We start from the raw sequence: 22330 nt of genomic DNA, 5'->3' as shown, positions 1-22330 counted from the left end.
GGTTGTGAGCCACCATGTGTATGCAGGGAATTGAACCCAGGTCCTCGAGAAGAGCAGCCAGTGCTCTTGACTGCTGAGCCATCTCCCCAGCTCCAGCTTTCCAATGTTAAAACAATGCTTTATATAGCTCTCAGATTTGCTTGTTAGAGTAGAAATTTCTGAGTGACATTTGGTTTCTGTGTTGGTAAAACTTCACTGTGAAGCCAAAAGGGAGCAAACAGCAGGCTCTTCAGAAGAGCAAAAATGCCTTTCTGAGGGAACCACAGTACTGCTTGGTGACAAGGCTTCCCACTGCTCATGAAGGACTTTAGAAATGTTCCCTGATGCATGCTGTAATTTTAAAGGTGGTGGTGGTGGTTGTTGTTGTTGTTGTTGGGTTGTTTGATTGTGTGTGTGTTTGTGTGTGTGTGTTTCTGCCCTAGCGGTACTCAGGGTTCTCAGTTTTGGCTAACAGATTTTTAACCAAGGTTTTGCCGCAAAACCTTCAAGGAACATCACGGCTGTGGGCTTCCAAGAGCTCTGCTGCCTAATTAATCAAATCACGATTCCGCCCACAGCCGCATGCTTTCATGCTTGGTATGTCACTAACGGAAGGAAAGCTTTTCCTCTTCATGACACACCTTCTTGGGTAATTAACTGATGACTGAGTCTACAGGTTAAAACCTCATTTTGAATGACACCCCTGAAATAAAACAGTTACTTAGATCTCAGATGTGGTTAACTGTCAAAAGTTTAGTTAAACCAAGTAGTAAGCTCACAATTATATTCTCAACCATCTGCTGGAAACCTTAATTACAGTTGTTTGAAGAAAAAAATTTCTCATAAGAATAGCTAAGTACATGTGAAAATGATCTGGGTGTACAGTTAAGCTTTGGGGTTATTTTTTTGTTTTGTTTTTTAAAGTATAAAAACCATTTTATAAAGTTTCAGAACTGGAGTAGGCATATCAAAATGTTAAGAATATGCTGTAGAATAGATCAAAGGAAAAACATGGGATGTGCATAGTGTATGTGTATGGGAGAATCCATGAAATAAAATTTCAGTAATGGCGCATCTAGGTAAAGGGCATGTGCGTGTTAACCATCCTGCTCCTGCAAACTTCTCAACAATTGAAACATTCCCAGCTACAGTAGGCAAACAGTCAATATTTATGGTGGTGAAATCAGAATTTTAATATCGTCTTTATTTTCTCCCACACTTGTAATCTTCCTATAATGAAAAGGCATTGTAGTATCAATCAGCAATTCTTGTGGGCGGCATTTTCTCTTTGGGAGCCATTAACACTCAGAGTTGATTTTCTCATTAACAACTTGATCTGATGCTTTGATTTCATTTTTTTGCGAGGCTGAGTCTATTCCGAAGCGAGAAGCCGGTTTGAGGCCATTCTTCCTGCCTTACCTTATTTTCCTCCACAGAAGTGGAGCAGAGTAAGTGAGGGTAGACAGTTCCCTTCAGGACACCTCCGTCGGCAGGGCACGCGCATTTGGAAAGCCCACTGTGTGGGGAAAATTATAAACAAAATTCAGGGTCATTCATTTGCTTCCTTCCCCCCTCCCACTTTCAGAAGCCGGATGGCACCGGTCGAGTTTCTAAACTCCAGTTAGAAATTGTTGGGCTAATAATTACGAGTGACTTTTTGAAAGCCCCGCACCAGCTGTACAAGTTCTACATGGCTAATCTCATGCCTTCATCCCCTGCTGTGCTGTACAAAGGCAGAGGCCTTGCAGGCCCAGAGTAAATCTTCCAGTGCCAAAGTTGTTTTGTTCTGGGTTTTGATCAGGGGCCGCATGCAGAGGGTTTTCCATAATAACCCCCCCCAAGTTCATTTTCTACCTGAATGTTCTGAGCGTCGCTCCCATCTGAGCCCACCTGTTCAGCAGCTGATAGATATAACTGTGACCATCTTCTGTCCAAACAAGGATCCTGTGGGCAGCAAGCACCTCTCCACCAGCAAAGAATTGCCCGTCTCTACTAACTTCAGTCCACAGAAGGGAGAAGTCACAATAGTCATAAATCTGCAAGACAGTGTAATTGTGCATTAATAAAGGCTGGAAATAGAGTCCACCGGTAAGATTAGCAGAGAATTATGCTTATAAAGACTATGGCGATGGTGGAAGTAATGCTACAGCCTATTGCTTATTAAAAACGTACATACTGTACTCATAGATGAAAATAAAATGTAATTTTCCAATATTTCACAAGACTTAACCTTTCACGTTTAGCCCAAGATAGGTTGCAGTGGATAGAGGTATCTGGCTGGCTGATTCTACCGTGTGTCTGTTGAGCATGGAAAGCTGAATCCTACATTTTAAAATAGTTTTATTCTTCACACATGAATAGTCTCAGGATAGCACTTAAAAATCCCTTATATATAAGATGTTTGTGTAGTAGAAAGCCTTCGCTAGATTGAGTGCTTTAAGTCTTTGCAACAATATATTATTACAGCACAAGTCGACAGCCTTCTGATATCAGTTATGTGAAACATTAAAGAAAAATCAAACTGCTGTTGGATTATAACTTTGCTTTACTCTCAGAGAAATCACAGAATAGATTCATAAGAAAAGAAAAAAATGTTCCCTAAAAACATGGTAGTGACAAAACAGAAAAACAATCCAGAAATATTGTCCACCTATATTTGTAGTACATGCTATCCTTCTAAAAGTAAAATGCAGACATTGTTTTTAAAAACAATTTGAAGATTTGTTTCTATTTTTAGTAATTTGTTTTTATTTTCTGTGCATTTCTGTTTGTTTGCATGAATGCATCACATGCACAAATTCCTGAAGAGGCCCGGAGAGAACATAAGGTCCCTTGGAAAGGGAGTCTCAGGCATTTGTAAGCTGCTATGTGGGTGCCAGGAATAAAATCCAGTCCTCTGCAAAAGGAGCTGGTGCTCTGAAGCACCGTGGCAGTTCTCCAGCCCTTAGAAATGATTTTCATCATTATTTATTTGTGGCTGGTAAAACTAGAATTTATTGGTTCACGTATATTGTCATAGGGACCAAAGTAATGGAGCACACAGCAGTGAGGCAGTAAGGTATAAAAGACTAATTGTTCCATGTCTTAACACTATTACATTAAGGGTCTTTTCCTAATATTTAAACTGTATTTTCACTGTTTGACTCAACAGATAAACATTGCAATTGTACATCACTGGTACTTTCAATACCTTCCAACACTTAGAAAACACCACCAACAGGAGTCTCTCTGTGTACGGACAAAACCGTATGGTCTGACAGTTGAAGGAGTCAAGAAACTTGGATTCTTTTTCATAGACATCTTGCTTTTCCTTTAAAAGGGAAAAAATAATATGAAGTCCAGGAAGTGTCCACATAAACAAAAGACCCAGTCCTCATATACATGACAGAGCTCCTTCCTGTCATTATACAGGGGAAAGTATCCAAGGCTCCTTTTCAGTGTTTTGACCTAAACATCACTATACAAAGAAGCTATGAGCAGAAATTCCCCTAAGATTCAAGGACTTATTATTGATAATCAACCAAACACCATTCTACAAGGAGCAATAGCAAGTGGTGAGAACAGGAAGTTACTGCCTTTCGGCCAGAAAATAAAAATGTTAAAATTCAAAGCAACAACAAACCAAACCTGTAGTGGTAACGACTAAAACCGCAAGGAAACAATACAAGAGGTGCTTTGGAAAAAGACAGGCATAGACAACAATGGGCAGCAAAACCTTCTGTAAACTTTGATACTGCTGGGTAGTGCGAGGGTTTCTACAGAGTGGCAAGCAACCCAATATCTCAGATACTCAATGAAGAAATTGCCACAGACTGTGTAGGGAAGCCTAACATATACTGTGTTTCTTCTTTTGTCAGTTACTTTGATTCTGGTCTGATGGTAGGAAGCAGGTGGCCATGCCAGCATCCCCAGGAAAGTGGCCCTCCTATGTAGAGCTGTCTGTTACAGCTCCCATACCCTAGAAGAGTCCTAGTGGGAGGAGACAGAACAATGTCTATACTCACTTTTTAAATTAAAAATATAATCTTTTCCTCTCCCTACTCCTCCCCTGTGTGTGTAAATAAATCTATTTAGATTATGTATGGAGTCACGGTTGGAAGGATGCAATTCAAATGCCTCGGTGCCCACCCCTGGAAAGATACCATTTAAACCTTAAACTGTGAACATGCATCAACTCTCATGGTTTGAAATTTTCAATGAATAGTGATTGAAATAATAATAATAATAATAATAATAATAATAATAATAAAAAGAGTGGTTTCCAAGCCAACCTGAATGCTGTTGATGGACGAGGAGAGATCCCATACTTTGAGCTCGCCAGTTACGGACACAACCAAGAGAGAATCTTCTGTGAAAAGAAGGGAGGTCACATATGAGCTGGGGGCCAGTGGACTCGCATGTTTTCAGTATTACCTCATAGTTACTCAAAGACTGCACAGGTCTGAGTCAGCAGGATATACTCAGCTTTGATTTTTGTTAAGGGAATGATTTCATTCCAGGTTCTGCCCTATGTATGTGCAGAATACAGCTAAAAGAAGAGCCATGGCGTCTGTCAGGCAATGGTTGTGCTGAACCTGTTACAGGTGGGAATGGAGAAGCAATTCGCATTTTACTTGGGCATTACCAACTACAGAAACAGAGTTTCAGTGGTATATCCAGGAAAAGTGCCCCACACCTACACACACAGAGAGAGAGAGAGAGAGAGAGACAGACAGACAGACAGACAGACAAAAGGAAAGAAGGAGAAGATCAGGGGAAGAGGAAGGAAAGCCAGAGATAGAACACACAAACAGCCCAACTGCCTGTCCCTCTCAGCAAGCAGAACTGAGAACTGGGTCATAGAAACAGATTCTCTTTTGCGTGTCTCCACCTCCTGCTGGCTTCCTAATACCTTGACCCGCTGGTGGAGGAGATCTGGGTTTCCCCCTGCCATGGCTTTAAAAGCTGCCCCCAGGACAAGGAGAACACTAACAGTGATCTCAACTCTAGCTTGACAGTTTCAGTAGTATCTAACCAGCCGCTGCACCATCTTAGACGCCAAGACGCCCACCGTTACCTTGAATTCTCACGGAGTGAACGATGCACATGCATTTCATCCAGTCGGGAGACTGTAAAGAGGTAAAGGTGTGCAGGACAGCCAGAGTTCCAGCATCAAGGACGAGAACATCTTGATATTCCCCACAGCACAGCAGCCAGCCCTCGCCAGTCATCCGGAAGGAGCAGTGGTAGTACTATGGGATGGAATTCCAAGAACAGCACCTCAGAGATGGATAGCATTAACACCCTTCTAGCTGTGTAAAGACCTCGCCCTTGAATTCCAGTCACCCTCTCCTCAGTGAGCCCTCTGATCTAGGCAACACCTCAAATTCCCTTCATGAACCCCAGACTCTTGTCATGTTGACTTTCCAGCTTAGCTTCAACCACACCCCATCCCCCAGGTAAAAGGAGAGTTCTTTTTAAAAGAAACACTATAAGTCATGGGACAGTGATAGGTATATTATTTCTGCAATGTTATTCAGAGCTAAACAGTAACAACCTGCGTTCTCCACTCCAGTAGTACTGCTAAAAATTGGTAAGAAATGAAAGCATTTCAAAAGTACTGGGGAAGTATTCTTGTACCAAATACATTTTGGAAGTATTTTCTATTAGAGAGCAGGTTATACATTCTACTTCAACCCTGAGCTCTGCATCTGGGTTCTGACCCCAAGACAAGAGGAGAGAGTGGGTGAGTGTTGCCATATGAGGTACCAGCAGCATGAACAATGGGAAAAATATAAAGACATATGGGTGGTGAAATTACCCCTTCATTTTTAATCTGTCCATCATAATCCAGAAGCTACTTAAAAATCAGAAAGTATGGCTAAGATAAAGCTCAGGTGAGGCCCTGGCTTCCACCTCTGATACTGGGGGAAACAGAAAGCCCCGTAATTGGAAAAATGATAATAGAAATTATAACTAGGCTTCTTTAACATTTACAAGTTACGAAAAAAAAAGGAACAAATAAACCCACCAGAAGAACTGGTTAAGATTTTAAAACATGACATGAGCTTTACTGTTTTCTTGAGAGTTTTACCCTTTTAATTATGGGCATGTGTGCATCAATGTAGGGTCGGGTATGTGCACATGAGTGCACCGCCTGAAGCAGGTAGTACAGGGTAGGGCATCTCCTCGGGGCTGCTGTTAGAGGCAGGATTCCTATGCTAGGAACCAAATTCTGGTCCTCTGGAAGAATAGTGAATGCTCTTAAGCCCTAAACCATCTCTCCAGACCCAGAAGAAAGTCTCATGTTTTATAAAAAAAAAACACATCCATCATTAAAGCCAAATCTTCCCATGTACTTGTGGATATTTTGTGTCACCTAGGAAATGTGAAACAATATAAAAATCATTTTTTTTAGAAAGATAAGAATCAAAAATGAAATAACCAGGAACAAATGCTGTGGAACAATGTCTTTAGACTGAGAGGAAGGCCAAGATAACAGACAATTACTGGGGATATTTTTCTCACCATTGGGAAAAAAAAGAAAATGCAAGAAAAGAATATTCTTCAAAGATACTAAGTGCTCAGATAGATAGAACACAATATGTAGTTACTGTTTGGGCATCTCACGTGTCCTGAGGGGAGCGCACTTACACAGATGGCAGTGTGCCTGTAAGGAAGGGTGGTCTTCTCCACACACTGGCCGCTGCTCACATTCCACATACACATCTCCCTGGAACAGAACACTCCACATTATTCTCTCCCATTTCCACACAATTGGCTGGAATAATTTTTGTGCCTCCAAGTTTTTCTTTAGTGATGCATTTAGGCGCAACCTGATCACGCATGTAGTTTTTTTTGTTACAGATTACTGGGCAGGAAAATGCTGCGGTCATTAGCAAGGTTGACACAGAATCTCTGTATCATTTTGTGTGGGTAATGACACCCTGCATCCAGCCTTCAAGCCTTGTTTTAGGACCATCCTGGCTGAGAACAATGTGGGGACTCAGCCATTGTGACCTTCAAGAGGGACAGGACTATGGTCTCTCCAGGACTTTCCTTGGAAATAGCATCATTCAAAAACATTCTTCATTGAGCTTAAACGACATATTCTGAGGAGGACACACATCATATCTGTCTGCAGGATCTCCCCTCTCTCTGTCTCTCTGCTCGGTCTGTCTCTGTTTGTCTCTTTGTCTCTGTCTCTTTGTCTCTGTCTCTTTGTCTCTGTCTCTTTGTCTCTGTCTCTGTCTCTGTCTCTCTCTCTCTCTCTCTCTCTCCTCTCTCATGAAAACAAACAGCACCACCAAGAGGCCTCATTTGGTCCAACAGTGATCCAGTTTCTTTCTTTGATGTTTTTTTCCACTCATGATTTAAAATCCTGAAATAAACAAGCCTTAACTTGATATTTGAAAAAGGCCTCATTATTTGTTTTAGGACTTCTTGTTTTAATTCATGTTATGACGATATGGACACAGTCTGTACAATGAAGCTGTGAAATGCGCCAGGTAATTTAAACCTAGGGGATTTCTGTTCAGTAAACCAAGGCAGCCAAATCAGTGTTGCATAATAGCATAACAGTCTTTGGTTTTAGACACTTCAATACAGAAGATGTGTGTGTGTGTGTGTGTGTGTGTGTGTGTGTGTGTGTGAGAGAGAGAGAGAGAGAGAGAGAGAGAGAGAGAGAGAGAGAGAGAAAGAGAGAGAGAGAGAAGAAACACAAGCTTTGTGAGTGTTGTAGGAAATGTTGCAGAGCCATCTCTCCAGACCCACAAAAAGGTTCATATTTTATAAAAAGCACACTATTAAAAGCCAAATCTCCCCATGAACTTGTGGATGTTTTGCGTCACTTAGGAAACATGAAACAATATAAAAATCATTTTAAAGATAAGATACAGAAGTGAAATAACCAGGAACAAATATTGAACAATATCTTTAGACTGAGAGGAAGGCCAAGATAACAGATAATTACTGGTAATAGTTGAGGTTAAAAAAAAAAAAACCCAAACAGATTAATGCTATTAAGCATTGCATACATTTGATGATTTCCAGGGGTTTGTTTTGATAACAGAACACTAGGAGTCAATATTCTAAACCAGTCATTCTGAAATCTGAGTGGTTTTGGTCCCCCACAATCAACCACTTTCCAGGAACCTCATTGCTACAAGGAACACACTGCTGACATCTAGTGGCCAGAGGGCAGAAGTGCCACAGCCACCTTATGTTGCACAGGTCTCCACAACACAGAATGCTCATTCCAAAATGCCATAAATGCAAGGTACACAGGTGTGCCCTAGAATCAGAAGAAAATAGTCATAGACCTTCTCTTTGTTTAACTAACTGCATCCCAAAGATTTTTCAAGGTAACCTGAAAAGACATGTAATTTTACAAGACAGGAGGAAAAACTTTGCGTGTCCACAAACACATATGACTGTGTGTTTGTATGCATGCAGAAAAAAATAAGAAGAAAGGAAATATAGACATTAAAAATATATATCCCAGAAATAAAACCACTACTAACATATCTAAAGGGGAAATGAAGGATCTAGAAATCAAAGTTAAAAAATGGAATTCTAAGTAGCCAATGGCACAAAATAACACAGTAATGTAGTTTAGCGCTGTAATTTCTGGTCCTTCCTCGTATCAATAAACACCCTAAAGTATTTAGAATACTCCAGAAATCCTCACCCCATGGCTATTATTAATTTCTTCCATGTGCTGTTTTTTTTAAACTCTTGGTTTAAAGCTGATATGTTTTGAGGTAAGTTTATTTTTAAGCTGGTATTGTTAGTAATCAGTTTTTAAAGATTTATTTTATTTTTATCTATGTGTATGGGGGGCAACAATGTATATGTGCATATGAGTGTAATGTCCATAGATCCCTGAGGAGGGTACCTGGTCCTCTGGAGTCAGTTACAGGCAGTCGTGAACCTTCATGTGGGTGCTGGAATATGAAGTTGAGTCCTCTGGAAGAGCAGTAACCATTCTTCAGTGCCACACTATCTTTTCAGACCCACATCTGGACTCTCTTTTCTTCTTTCCTATTCCCTCTGAGAGCTATCTACTCCTAATTATTTATTGCTGTCTCTGTGCTTGGTAAGCTAAGATTTCTCATCAGAGCTCAAGATTCCTATACCCACCTGCCTACAGATGCTTTCATTCGTATGGCATCTGGGAGTTCGTAAGCCTTGGGCAACACCTTCTTCCTTTGTTGGTTCTGTCAATGACTGGTCTATCCAAATGTAAGATTCCCAACCTAGTATCAGTCTCATACTTCCACAGCTGTCTACAAGTGGGCACAGGAGGATTTAAATACAGTCTCTAGGATGTAGGGATAGAAGGATAGCCAAAGACTGTGCTAGAAATACAATTTACTGGGCCCAAGGTCACCCCTATGTACTCATATCTGCAGGATTAAGGCCCAGAACTCTACACTGAGCCTTGGCAGGTAACTCTGAGATGGATCAGTCTTAAGGCCCCTCTCCTGGCAGAATTTCCATTCTGAGTTGGGACACTTACCTACCGTTCATCCACTAGTTACCAGAATGTCTCATAACATATGGATATCCTCTCTACCAATATCAAGGCTTTGTGTTCTAAAATTTTATTTACCATGTTGCATTAACTATGTAAGTTTATTAATATAAATTTTAATATTACCATATCAGCCTCATTTGGTTAGTACATGCCTGATAAGTCTTTCCCACCATTTTTCTTTTAAAATATCATTGACCTAGCCTATTATTTTTACAACCATCTTTCCCAACCTCATTTTCTTTTATGTTTTCCTTGATCTATTTTTTTTCTGATTGTCTAACAATCACTGCAGTGTAAAGCTTGGTCCTATCACATAATCAAGATTAGCATTTTTCCAAAAGTCAGTCTAACTATCTTACTGTGTGCTTTCCTTTTGCATGTGCAGAGGACAGAGGTTCACACTGGCTGTTTTCCTCAATCATGCTTCACTTTATTGTGAATGTCTCAGTGTTTGTGCGTGCCCACACATACGTGGTTGAACATGGAGAGTGGGTATACAACTCTGTGTGGGTTTTGTGTGGCTGCCACTTTTCAATTCCTGTGGGAGAGTAGGAATAAATATCATTTCCTGGGTTAAGAATGACCATCAACATGTGATCCTCCTGCCTTAGCCTACTGAGTGCTAGAGTTACAGGTGTTCGATACCACACCAGGCATGAAGTGCTTGGAGGCCAGAGGTCAACACTGGGTGTTTGTCTAGATTGCTCTCTCCTGGTCTCCCATGACATCTGGGGCTCATCAATTTGGCAAGACTGGTCAGACAGCAGCCTCCGGATCTCCTGCTGCAATATACACACCTCAGATGTGCGGTTATAGCTTTTATTATGGTTGCAGGGATTCTAACACAGGAAATCAGATTTGTGTACAAGCGCTTTAGTCACAGGTACATCTTCCCTCCACTCCTTTTCAGCTTAACAAAGGAAGGTAATGGAGATGGAGGTAAATGTAGACACCCGTCACTCACCCATTCTCAGCAGCACTCACAACGTAAGGCTGTTTGGAGAAGTCTCTTGCTCTTGCCAAACATGTCACCGAAGCCGAATGACCAAAAAGAAGTTCTTTAGCTGAAATCTAAAAATGTTGAAAGTGAGGTTTTGGTTTTTTTTAAACAACTCTAAACTCCCAGGAATAATTAATAATAATGCATTTGCATATTCTAATTACGAAAATGTTTGTGCTAAGAGAATTTATGTGCACAAGTTTCAGGTAAGCTGACACACAGTACATCATCATCCACAGACTAGGAAACCCGGAGATGAAGGGATGTGCTGTCCTCAGTTATCTGTTTTATTTGTTTGGGTTTCATCATGAAACTTAGGTGACCAGCAGACTACTTGCTCAACATTCCAGTTTTGAATATATATAAGTTGGTGCACGCGTTTCTCATGTCCAGATATCCACCCCTGCCCCATGACCCCAGCCTGTCGGGGGGGGGGGGCAAGGATTTCATGTGGCATGTGATACTGGATGCCTGTAACTCCAGCACTTGCTAGGCTAAGGCAGGAGGGTCACATGCTGGAGGCCATCCCCTGACCCAGGAATGACAAATGTCATTGGTTCTCCCAGACAAATTGAAAAGTAACATCCTCACAAAAACCTACGCCCATTTGTAACAGTTTTGCTCAGGATTGTTAAAAACGGGAATGCAACCAAGCTGCCCCTCAGTAGAATATAAACTACAGAACTGTAGGCAAACAATGGGATACAGCTGACTCTGAAAAGAAAACGAGCACCTAAGCTGAACAGACAGGTAGAGTTCTGCATGTGTTGCTTAGGTGAAAGAAGCCACCCTGGTCAAACCACTGCTGCAACACTCCAACTCTGTGACCTTTGAGTCAAGATAGAACCAGGGAAGTAAAAACATTAGTGCTCATCTAGGGTCCGGGAAAGCGGGAGACCATAGGGCACAAGGGACTTCTAGAACAATGAAATAATTCCGTATCACATGACAAATTGTGGACAAATGTCAGTTCATAAAAGCCTATATTGTGTCCATCCAGGGGCCCTAAGAAAGAATTAACTATAGTATGAGTCAGTAACCATAAGGACTCAATTGATTCAATTCAGTAACCATAAGTATACCACTTCGGGTGACATGGTGTCATGGTTAGTATTAGTCATTGTACTGGCTGGTTTGGGGTGTCAACTTGACACAGGCTGGGGTTATCATAGAGAAGGGAGCTTCAGTTGGGGAGATGCCTCCATGAGATCCAGCTGCAAGGCATTTTCTCAATTAGTGATCAAGAGGGAAAGGCCCCTTGTGGGTGGGACCAACTCTGGGTTGGTAGTCTTGGGTTCTATAAGAGAGCAGGCTGAGCAAGCCAGTAATGAACATCCCTCCATGGCCTCTGCATCAGCTCCTGCTTTCTGGCCTGCTTGAGTTCCAGTCTTGACTTCCTTGGTGATGAACAGCAGTATGGAAGTGTAATCCAAATAAACCCTTTCCTCCCCAACTTGCTTCTTGGTCATGATGTTTGTGCAGGAATAGAAACCCTGACTAAGACGGTCATTAAACATTAACTTGACACAAATCTAGAGTCACCTGGGAAGAGGGAACCTCAACTGAAGACTTGCATCAATCAGGCTGACCTGTAGGGCAAGTCTGAAGGGTATTTCTTTGATAGGTGATTGGGGTAGTAGGGCCCAACCCACTGTGGGTGGTACTGTTCCTAGGTAGATGGGCCTGGGCTATATGAGAAAGCACATAGCAAGCCATGGGAAGCAAGCTAGTAGGTAGTGTTCCTCCATAGCCTCTGTTTGAGTTCCTTCCCCAACTTTCCCCAGTAATGAACTGATACCTGGATGTATAAACTAAATAATCACTTTCCTTCACTAAGTTGTCTTTGGTCATGTCATTTATCACAGCAACAGAATCCCACTAGGACACACAGTGATGGTGGCAGACCTTGTGTGAGGGATGAGGAAACATGTACCTTCTAGGCAGGTACCTTCAGTAGATGTGATCTCGTCTTGATACTGAATTCTACTTTAGCTGCCAATTTTAAACTACTTTTTAAAATAAAGTACTGATTTTTTAAAATACCTAATTTGACTCCCTTCCTCAAAAATAATAAACTGAAATTTTCTATACAAGAAAACCAACTACACACTTATTTACAATGTCACTGTGTCACTTCCCTATGAGCATTTTGAAAGTATAGCCCTAAGTGCTTGCTCTTTTATTGTCTCATGTCTGTAATAGGAACAGACATTCCTATTTTGTGAAAAAAAAAAAAGATTCTGAAAATCAGAACTATAGAGTAGAACACACAGGAGTGAGATATGTGAGATATGGCTCAGCAGCTAAGAGTCCTTGAGAAGGATCTGAGTTTGTCTCCCAGCACCTACATGGGCTCAGACTCACTTGTAAGTCAAGTGTCAGAGGACCATGCATTCTCTAGTGGCCTCTATGAGCACCTGCACTCATGTGTGCATACTCAAGAAATAGGTACATATACACAATATGCACACATGAAAGTATTTCAAAACAAAAACAATAATTGTCTAAAGAAAATGCATAATGCCTTCTTAAATGATGAATAAACATAGTGGACCCATAAATAATTTGAAAAATGCCATGTGGATAATAAAATATCTATATTCCACATGGATCAATGCTCACCTATTTTTTGTCCAAACTATGTAACATGACCATAAGTTGGAAACCAAACATTCCTATCTAATATAATGGTTTCCTTTATATCTACCACAATCATAATTATTTTAAAAGGTCTCTTGCCATACTAAAATTTAACGATTTTAAAAAGTTTTCTAGCTTATTAATATCACTTAATAAATTCTAGCTTTACATTGTTTCTGAAGAATTCAAAAGGTTACCATTCAGAAAACAATACATCCTTGTACCTAGACACCATACCGAGGGGTTCAACCATATGACTGTCAACACTTTGCAACAGATTAAAAGCCACATCAACACCAGGTACACCACAAACACCTCTCTCCCAGGGAAAATTCACAGAAGGGTAAACATCACAAGTGAACTGCATTGCCTTGCTGAGATGGTTTGAATGAGATGGTCTTCATTAGCTCATATGCTTGAATGTTTGATCCTCAGTGAGAGGATTAGGAGGTGTGGCCTTGTAGAGATGTGTTGCTGAGGGGTGGGCTTTGAACCCTGCTCTTTCTCTTTCTGCTTCTTGCCTGTGGATCAGACAGATATAAGCTCTTAGCTATTGCTCCAGTGGCATGCCTATCTGCCTGCCTGCCTGCCTGCCTGCCTGCCTGCCTGCCTGCCTGCCTGCCTGCCTGCCTGCCTATCTGCCTGCCTGCCTGCCTGCCTGCCTGCCTGCCTGCCTGCCTGCCTGCCTGCCTGCCTGCCTGCCTGCCTATCTGCCTGCCTGCCTGCTTGCCTGCCTGCCTGCCTGCCTGCCTGCCTGCCTGCCTGCCTGCCTGCCTGCCTGCCTGCCTGCCTATCTGCCTGCCTGCCTGCCTGCCTGCCTGCCTATCTGCCTGCCTGCCTGCCTGCCTGCTGCTATGCTCCCTGTCATGATGACCATGGACTCAAAAAATAAGCCTTACACTAAAAGTTAAATTCTGAGTAGCGCCATTCATATGAGGCACACAGCAGTCAAAACCATAAAGTATCATATTTGCTCTACCCTGTATTTTATTCTCATGAACATCTAGAACAAAAGGGTCATCCAACCCCAGGTCAGCTCATTCCAGAGGCTCCCCTTGCTCAGATGATTCATATAATCCCTTTCTTGGTCATCAAAGCATCACCATGGCCAAACCTTATCTCCTCCCCTAGCTCATCTCCCTTTCATCATAGCCCATACCTGGATCCAGCAGCAGCAAGGCTCTCTTCAACTTCCTACAGGTGCAGGGTGGGTATTGCCTTAAATAAAATGAGCTGCTTCTCCCACCGTGATGATGTGAGTTTCATTCTATATCTGTAATGCTGAGTTCTTCAATATCGGTATGACAGGCTTTTGGTTGCGATCTCTTTTGTTCTAGATAGTCATATGCACTTTAAGACATCAACGGGAACAACTAAGTGCCAGTGGTATCTCCCTGATTCCAATTTTGACAACCAAGTGTCTGAAAATATCACCAAATGTCCTTTATGAGGCAAGCTAGCCTCCTGTGCAGAACGACTAATCTAACACCAAGAAGTTAACTTGTCCTAAAGAAAGAAATGCCACAGGGCTAACTATTGTCTACTTAGGCTCATCACAGGGTGGCCTAATTAGCCAAGTCCTGTCTCTCTTATACTGCAACTTCCTGGGCCACCAGCACAGGTGTCTTCCTTCAAGCATGAACTCAACCAAGCTAACTATGAATATGCACACCAGAGTGCTCGACAACCAAATACTAAACGGGTATCAGAAGCCTAAAGAAAAAGTAGGAGAGTAGAAATTCAAATTTCTTAAGCTTATACTGAGCTATGGATTGCTAGGCAACTGCTTCAGCCAGAAAATAAAATAATAAAAAAGATTTTAAAAAATTAGTAAGGGAATTTTTATGCCATTTAGGATGATAATAGAGAACATACATCTCTGTATTTATATGAGCACCGATTTTGAAGCGTATCTACTGCAATGCTACCCACTCTCTCCAAAGGAATTCATAAAGACTGAGCTGCTCTGCTCTGCTCTGCTCTGCTCTTCTCTGCTCTGCTCTTCTCTGCTCTGCTCTGCTCTGCAGCTCTCAACACTTCCTACAGTAGACGTGTTCAGTGACAGGAGGCGTTAATTAATTACACTATAAAATAGAATTACAATTAATTGTTAATTTAGGTTTAAAAGTGACAGACTTTAAAGGCTAAAAATAGTTTTGATCTGTAAAAGGCATCTTAATGAGGGCAGCACACTTTAAGTACATCATTAGTTTAATTGTTCAAATTGGGTCTAGAGACTGCTAGAGTTAAGCAAATATCTATTCCGATATGTTAAATGTTTATGACTTGGGACAGAAACAATTAATTGCTAATCGATGGGCCCAATACTAGGTGAAGCCAGGTTCTGAAGTCAGAGGATGACAACAGTAAATTGCATGTAGAGGTTTTGATGTGGTCTGTAAAAAAGCGTCTCAAAGCAGAGACTCCAAAGAATAGCAAGAAGGCTAACCCATCAGAAATGTCCAGATAATTAAGATATTACTCATTTAGTTAATAGTGGCTTTCAGGAGTGCCTTTTGTTTATTTTAATGGGCCATTATTCTTTAGAACTATACTTAAATATCTATAGCCCTTACTCACACATATAATTCAGCATAGAGAATAGTAAAAGTAAGTGCAGCTCAAAGGGTGATAATACTTAGCTGGGAGCAGAAATTATTAATACTACTCATAATTTTCTCATAACATCTTGATTTGTTCTATAATGAACATCTTTCCCACCTTCACACAAGGCCTCTACCATCACTGCAGGTCTGAGAAGCAGAGTGGACACTCGTAATACCTGCGACTTTACTTACCTTCAGTTCAGGTGAGAGGCTCCAGAGGCAGAGCTGACCCTCCTGACTTCCAGTCACTATGGTTTGCTGGTCATCTGTGATCATGATGGCCGTGATGCTGTGGGGGGGAGCTTTTCTTCCCCAGAGGGCCACAGCCTGCAGAGCACCCCTCATGATGGATGAACACCAGATACAGAAAAACTGAGGGGGGAAAATGTGCATGGTTATCTTCCTTAAAACTGGGGAATCTCACATCTGTAATTCCAGCAACAGAAAGTGGACGAAGGAGTTTTGGCACAAGTTCCAGGTTGGCTTCAGCTATATAGTGAGTTCCAGATCAAGTGTATTTGAGTACAGTTTTTTTTTTTTTTTTTTTTTTTTTTTTTTGTATTTGGTGGAAGTCACTGTGGCCATTTCTTGCAAAGCCGGATGCATATTTGCTCCATGACTCAGCCATTTCGTTCTACGTCTTATTCAACAGGAAAAAAAAAAAATGTGTGTGTTTATAGGAAGACTACTATATGCACAACCTTACTCACAATAGCTAAAAGCTGTAAACAAGCCAAATGCCAATGAATAGGTAACCAGATAAATAAGCAGAGGCCTAGCCACACAATGGGATACTATTCCCCAACCAAATAAAGGACTCATTGACCCACACTATATGAATCTTAAACTAGTTATTTGGAAATATCAGGTACCTAAAAAGGACAATGCTGTATGACCTCTGGGTAAAATACTAGAAAGTTCATATTAAGATATAGTAACTAAAAGCAGAGAGCAGGGCAGGGCAGCCTTGCAGACAGGAAGAATAAACAGTGAGGACCCACAGGGAACCATGGAGAGATTTTTTTTTCTAATTTAAGATTTATTTTATTTGTAATTAAATGTATGCATGCATATCTGTGCACATGAGTGCAGAATCTCTGGGGCCAGAAGAGGGTGCTGAATTCCTTGGAGCAAAAGTTACAGGTGGTTGTGAACTGCCTGATGGGGGAGTTGGGTGTTGAACTCCTGATCCTCTCTCTGCAAGAGTAGTGTGGTATCTTAAACTGATGAATAACCTTTGCAGGCCCCAAATGTTGACAGCTTTGAGGGTGGTGAACATATTCATTGTCTGGACTCTGGGGGAGGGTTTATAAGTGTGAACAGATAACAGAAATTATACTTTAATGTATATATTTACTGCATCTTTCTTAAAGTATTTTGCATGACCATTATAGTTTATTAATGTGGGATTTTGTTTTCTTCATGGGAGCATTCTGGAAGATACTGTAACAAACCAAGTCTGAACAGAATTCTTAAGGAATCATAACTACAATCATAAGTTCATAATAAAAAAAAGTTATAACACAGCCGTGAAAATACTAAACCATGAGCAATAAGGGTGCCTGGGGACTAAAAATATGTAACTGATCTAAAATTCACCATAGAAAGAACAAATAAACTGTTAGAAATTATTACATTGACAAAGACATTAAAACCTAAAAGAAACAAATAAAAACAAATAGATGCAGCCAGTCCTTGTGACACAAATCTATAATCCAAAAAACTTGAGAACCTGAGGCAGGAGGACACTAGTTAAAGCCTAGCCTGGACTATTTAATTCGTATTCTCTCCTCTCTCTTCTCTCCCCTTCCCCCTCCCTTGCCCCTTTCCCTCCTCTTCCCCTCTCCCTTCTCCCTCTCCTCCCCACCTTTCAAGAATTTAAAGTTTGGGGATCCAGCTCACTAGTAAAGAGCTTGCATTTCACTCATAGGTGCAACAAATACAAACAACTGAAGGACTGACCAGATGAACTTGACGGTGGTATGTCCTGAGGACTTGCCTTGACTGTTGATTGATCAGTGTTGGGGTAGGGGTGGGAGTCAGCCTGCTGTGGGCAGTACTACCTCTGGAGAAGTGGTTCTGAGTTATATATGAAATTAGGCTGAGCAAACCTTGGGGGTCAAGCCAGAGGAAGCAAGCCACAGGGAGCAGAATAGCCCACTGATTTTTATGGCTCTTATCTCTCTCTGCTCCTGTTGGAGTTCTTGCTCTGGCTTCCCTCAATGATGAGTTCTGAGACAGACAAACCCTTGCTTCCTCAAATTACTTTTGGTCATGGTCTCTATTACAGCAACAGAAAGCAAAGTAGGACTAGCATAGTAACAAAGAAGAGTGTTGACTGACATTAGTGGGAAACAAAAAAGTGAGGTAATAGCATAGACGAGGAAGTAGAGCTCTGTTAATTCACTCTGAAAGAAAGGATATTGATGAGATTCTGAAGGCAGGAATTATGACAGGATATGGAAAGAAAAAACAAACATGTGTTACATCAAACAGAAAGAAATATATTGATCAAATAGAAAAAAGAAGCTCAGGAGCAAAGAAACAGCACAGGAAAGAGAAAATACTAAATTAAACTTAAATTCACATCTAAACATCTCAGAAACTACAGTAAAAGTACGTGGAAGAAAATAGCTGTAAAAAAACACCCAACGGTTCCTTTTTATAAATGTTTTCACTTTTTGTGTAATAATGTTGTGTCTATGCATCGTGTGTGTGTGTGTGTGTGTGTGTGTGTGTGTGTGTGTGTGTGGTACCTGGTGAGACTAGAAGATGGCATTGGATCCCTAGGGATCAGAGTGTCAGATGGTAGTGAAACACCATGTAGGTGCTGGAGAATGGAACTGGGTCCTCTGCAAGAGCAGTCAATGGTCTTAACCTAGGCTAGCTCAGAACATATCCTAGTCAAAGCTTCCTAAGACATTAACATGCCAAGACTGGAAATGAAAGACAGGTGAGAATGTGCCAGATAAAACTGGTATAGTATTGAAAATATGGGTTTTGAATAAAGCCACTATTAGAAATTAAAATATTCCCACTATATAACTGTTAGGATACTATACAAGAAACAATATTTGTCTAAAACTTAATATTTTTAAGTTATATTTCCTCCAATACCCTCAACACAGAGAACACAAACAATGTATTTCATCTATAAATATTTGTGATAGAAACAATGTGTCTTAAATGTCCTTGACCAACCAAGAAAACATAATAACAATTAGATATTATCCAGGCTTGATGACGATGAAGCCTTGTATAACAAAACCTGACAAATTTAAGCTTCCCTACTAGATGGAATATTATACTTTACTTTACTTTAATGTATATATTTACTGCATATTTCTTAAAGTATTTTGCATGACCAAAATTACACAGTTAAACATGCCTTACAAGTCAGCTACATGTCAAACAAGAGCAAAATGTCATTTTTGATATAATGTTTAGATGTCCCACTTTCTGTGCTTCATAAAGCCAAACCTGTTTGCTTTTATATTTTCAGCATTTTGTTTCATGAATAAGAAAAGCTTTTGGGCTGGTGAGATGGCTCAGTGGGTAAGAGCACCCAACTGCTCTTCCAAAGGTCCAGAGTTCAAATCCCAGCAACCACATGGTGGCTCACAACCATCCGTAACAAGATCTGACTCCCTCTTCTGGACAACTACAGTGTACTTACATATAGTAAATAAATAAATCTTAAAATAAAAAAAAAAGAGATTAAAGGTGTTTATCACTAAAAAAAAAGAAAAGCTTTCAAGACTGTTACTTGCAAACGGTTTCAAACCATTCAAGTCCTGAATTATGACTATTTTTACTGTCTATGAAAAGTTCTGTAAGAAGGATACTGATGGTCATCCAAAAGAATGGACCTCATTCCTTGCCACTAACAGATTTCAGAACCTCAGGGAAAGCCAAAAGGCCAAGCCACAGAGAGAGAGGAAAATAAATAAATAAATAAATAAATAAATAAATAAATAAATAACATGAAACCAGTTCTATCCCATCAAGTTAGAAGGGGCATGAGGCTGGGAGCCCCTGGGTCCTCCCTTTACCCTTTCACCCATATTGGTCCTGTTTGGAAATCTGCCCTACATCTTCTATATTTCCTCCTGTCATCTGTTGGGAATGAGAAACCACCCATTCAGGGAGCCGGTTTTCACTTCCTTTTTCTACCATGTCTAGTACTGCTTCAGCCCTGTGCACCAAGATCATCAGGACTCTGGTTTTTGGTTTGTTTTTTTTTTCCACCCTTAAGCAGTAGGGGCAGCTTTGTTTCCAGGATTAGCATATCAGATGACTCCTGCAGATGGAGGCACACCTATCTTTACAGCCAGATCACAGAACTGTTCTTTGAATTCCAGCGATAGATCTCTATTCTGATATAACTGAAAAGCAGCTTCCCAGTAGTGTGCCTGCCGCATATCACTCAGGAAAGGTGGAGGCAAGGTTGGGGAAGAAATCAAAACTCTCTAACCTGTGTATTCAAAGGATGGAGAGCATTAACTAGAGTCAGACACAACCAGTGTGGTAATAATTGAAAAACATAGAGGGCTCAAGTCATTGCAGAGTTTGAGAAGATGTATCTGCCCCTAAGAAGCCAGTCTTCTGGTCACATAGTTATTATGCTGGCAGCAGATGACAGCTGCAGGAACTCTCAGCCCGTGCTCAGAGTGACTTTTAGTAAAATGTATTGAAAGGTTTAAATAGCAGTGCTGGCTTATTCTAACAATGGGTGCCTCCCCAGGCACTTTGCAAAGCTGGTCTCTGCCATCAAGCAGGAAACACCTGGGAAACTGTGAGTCACTGCCCTGTCCTCACCCTAGCACCTTGCATGACAGTCACTAAATATTTCTCATTCTTTTAGTTGTGAGCCTACTCTTTAATGGCCGAGCCATCTCTCCAGGCCAGCTAAATATTTCTTAAGTATTGATAACTGATCTAGACAGTGGGGAAGAGACTTTAAGATGTAGTGGTTGAGAGCTAGAAACGTGGCTTAATGCTTAAGAGCACTTGCCCTTTTCCAGAGAACCCATTTTCGGTTCCTTGAATCCAGGTTGGTCAGCTCACAAGCACTTGTAGTGTCAGTTTCAGGGGATCTGACTCTCTGCTCCAGCACACATATGTGAACACACACACACACACATGCACACACATATTCACATGCACACATAACATATGCACATGTGCTCACACCCACACATACACACACACAAGCATTCCCAAAAATAAGAGATAGAATTATGGAGGTAAACTCTCATCATGCTAATGAAGAAGTACAGCAGAAATGATATAGTTTCTCTTGGTCTGGGAGAATGCATTCAGAGGAAAGTGATCACTCCAGGCCCCCTGCCTGTATCTCACCAAAAAGAACAGACATAACGGGTGTGTACTTAGGACATCATCATCTCTCTCATTTTCAATGAAAACATGTTTTCTTGAGAAGAAAGAAAAAGAAGCTAGAAGATACAATAGACTGAGTCACACTCATCTCCATCTCTTCCTCTTCTGTCTCAGGGGTGAGGAACTAACCTTGGAGCCTTGCTTTTCTTATCCATAAAATTGGAAAAATTTACCTTTGAAAATTGACATTACATTCATCGTTTCTATATACACTATTCATTGTCTGCCTCACATACAGTTGGTTCTCAGTATGTCTACTGAATGAATGACAAAGGCAAGGGATCACTGTGGTTTTCGCTGTGGCTGGGGGATGCGTCATGGCTGACTAACAATAGTTTTGCCAGTAGTAGAGTCCCTGTGTTTACTTTTGGTACTACTACTTATTTCTAAGAGGCATTGTGGGCATATCCAGGACATTTATCCATGACATCATCTAATTCATTATCATTAAGCTTAAGTTCTATGATGGTATACTAATCAACTACTGGGGAGAAAATTATGCCTGCCATGTTTAGTAAATAAAATCACAAGCTAACTAGTTAAAAGTAAATTTCAGACAAATTTTTTCACAAAGTATTGTTTTCTAGTTTTACTCTTTTTGCTGTGATAAAACATCCTAGCCAAAAGCAATGTGTGGAAGAAAATAATTGATTTGGCTTACAATTCCAAGTTACAGTTCATCATTGAGGGGAAGTCAAGGCCACAGCCAAGAACAAGGAGAAACAAATGCACCCAGACTGTCTTCTGCCTGTTTGCTCTTGTCTAACTTTCTCCTATCTCATACAGCTCAGAATGCCTGCCTAGAGAATGATGCCACCTACCGTGGATCGGGCCTTTCTTCATCAATTAATAATCCAAACAATCCCCTACATACATGTCCGTAGACCAGCCTGATCTAGAAAGTTTCTCAGCTGAAGTTTCTCAGGCAATTCTAGGTTGTGACAAGTTGACCTTTAAAAATCAACCACTAATTTGACTTATTCAAAACCCTGAACATGCTAACACTAAAAAAAAAAATTGCTACTCTTTATGTGGAACATGCTAATAAAGTATTTATTGTTTACTTACAAGTGAAATGTAACTCTGTTGCCCAAGTCTCTGAGGGCCTCTGATAATCCTGAGCTAAAGACAGCAGTGTTGAAGGAAACAAGCACCTCTTTCATTTCTACAGATGAGAAAATCAAACTT

At 40.8% G+C, this 22330-nt stretch overlaps 1 protein-coding gene across 3 annotated transcripts in view; it reads right to left on the bottom strand.

Annotated features, from left to right (window-relative positions):
* Positions 1-22330, bottom strand: part of Wdr72 (WD repeat domain 72) — a 168825-nt gene that overhangs the window by 133166 nt on the left and 13329 nt on the right. For 2 of the 3 annotated variants that reach the window (XM_085844786.1, XM_085844785.1), the window contains exons 2-9: positions 15935-16114; positions 10461-10567; positions 6613-6691; positions 5036-5210; positions 4251-4327; positions 3170-3289; positions 1834-2015; positions 1399-1495 (exon numbers count right to left, since the gene is read on the bottom strand). In XM_085844786.1, coding sequence (XP_085700912.1) covers positions 1399-1495; positions 1834-2015; positions 3170-3289; positions 4251-4327; positions 5036-5210; positions 6613-6691; positions 10461-10567; positions 15935-16087 — 990 coding nt within the window. In that variant the 5' untranslated portion in view covers positions 16088-16114. The remainder of the gene's footprint in view (positions 1-1398; positions 1496-1833; positions 2016-3169; positions 3290-4250; positions 4328-5035; positions 5211-6612; positions 6692-10460; positions 10568-15934; positions 16115-22330) is intronic. The other variant, XM_085844787.1, reaches the window with a different exon arrangement.

This window comes from Mus caroli, unplaced genomic scaffold (genome assembly GCF_978045245.1).
Source record: "Mus caroli unplaced genomic scaffold, Mus_caroli_1 scaffold_11, whole genome shotgun sequence".
Classification (NCBI taxonomy): Eukaryota; Metazoa; Chordata; class Mammalia; order Rodentia; family Muridae; genus Mus; species Mus caroli.
The sequence above is the reverse complement of the archived record's forward strand: the minus strand, read 5'-3'. Positions and strand labels throughout refer to the sequence as shown.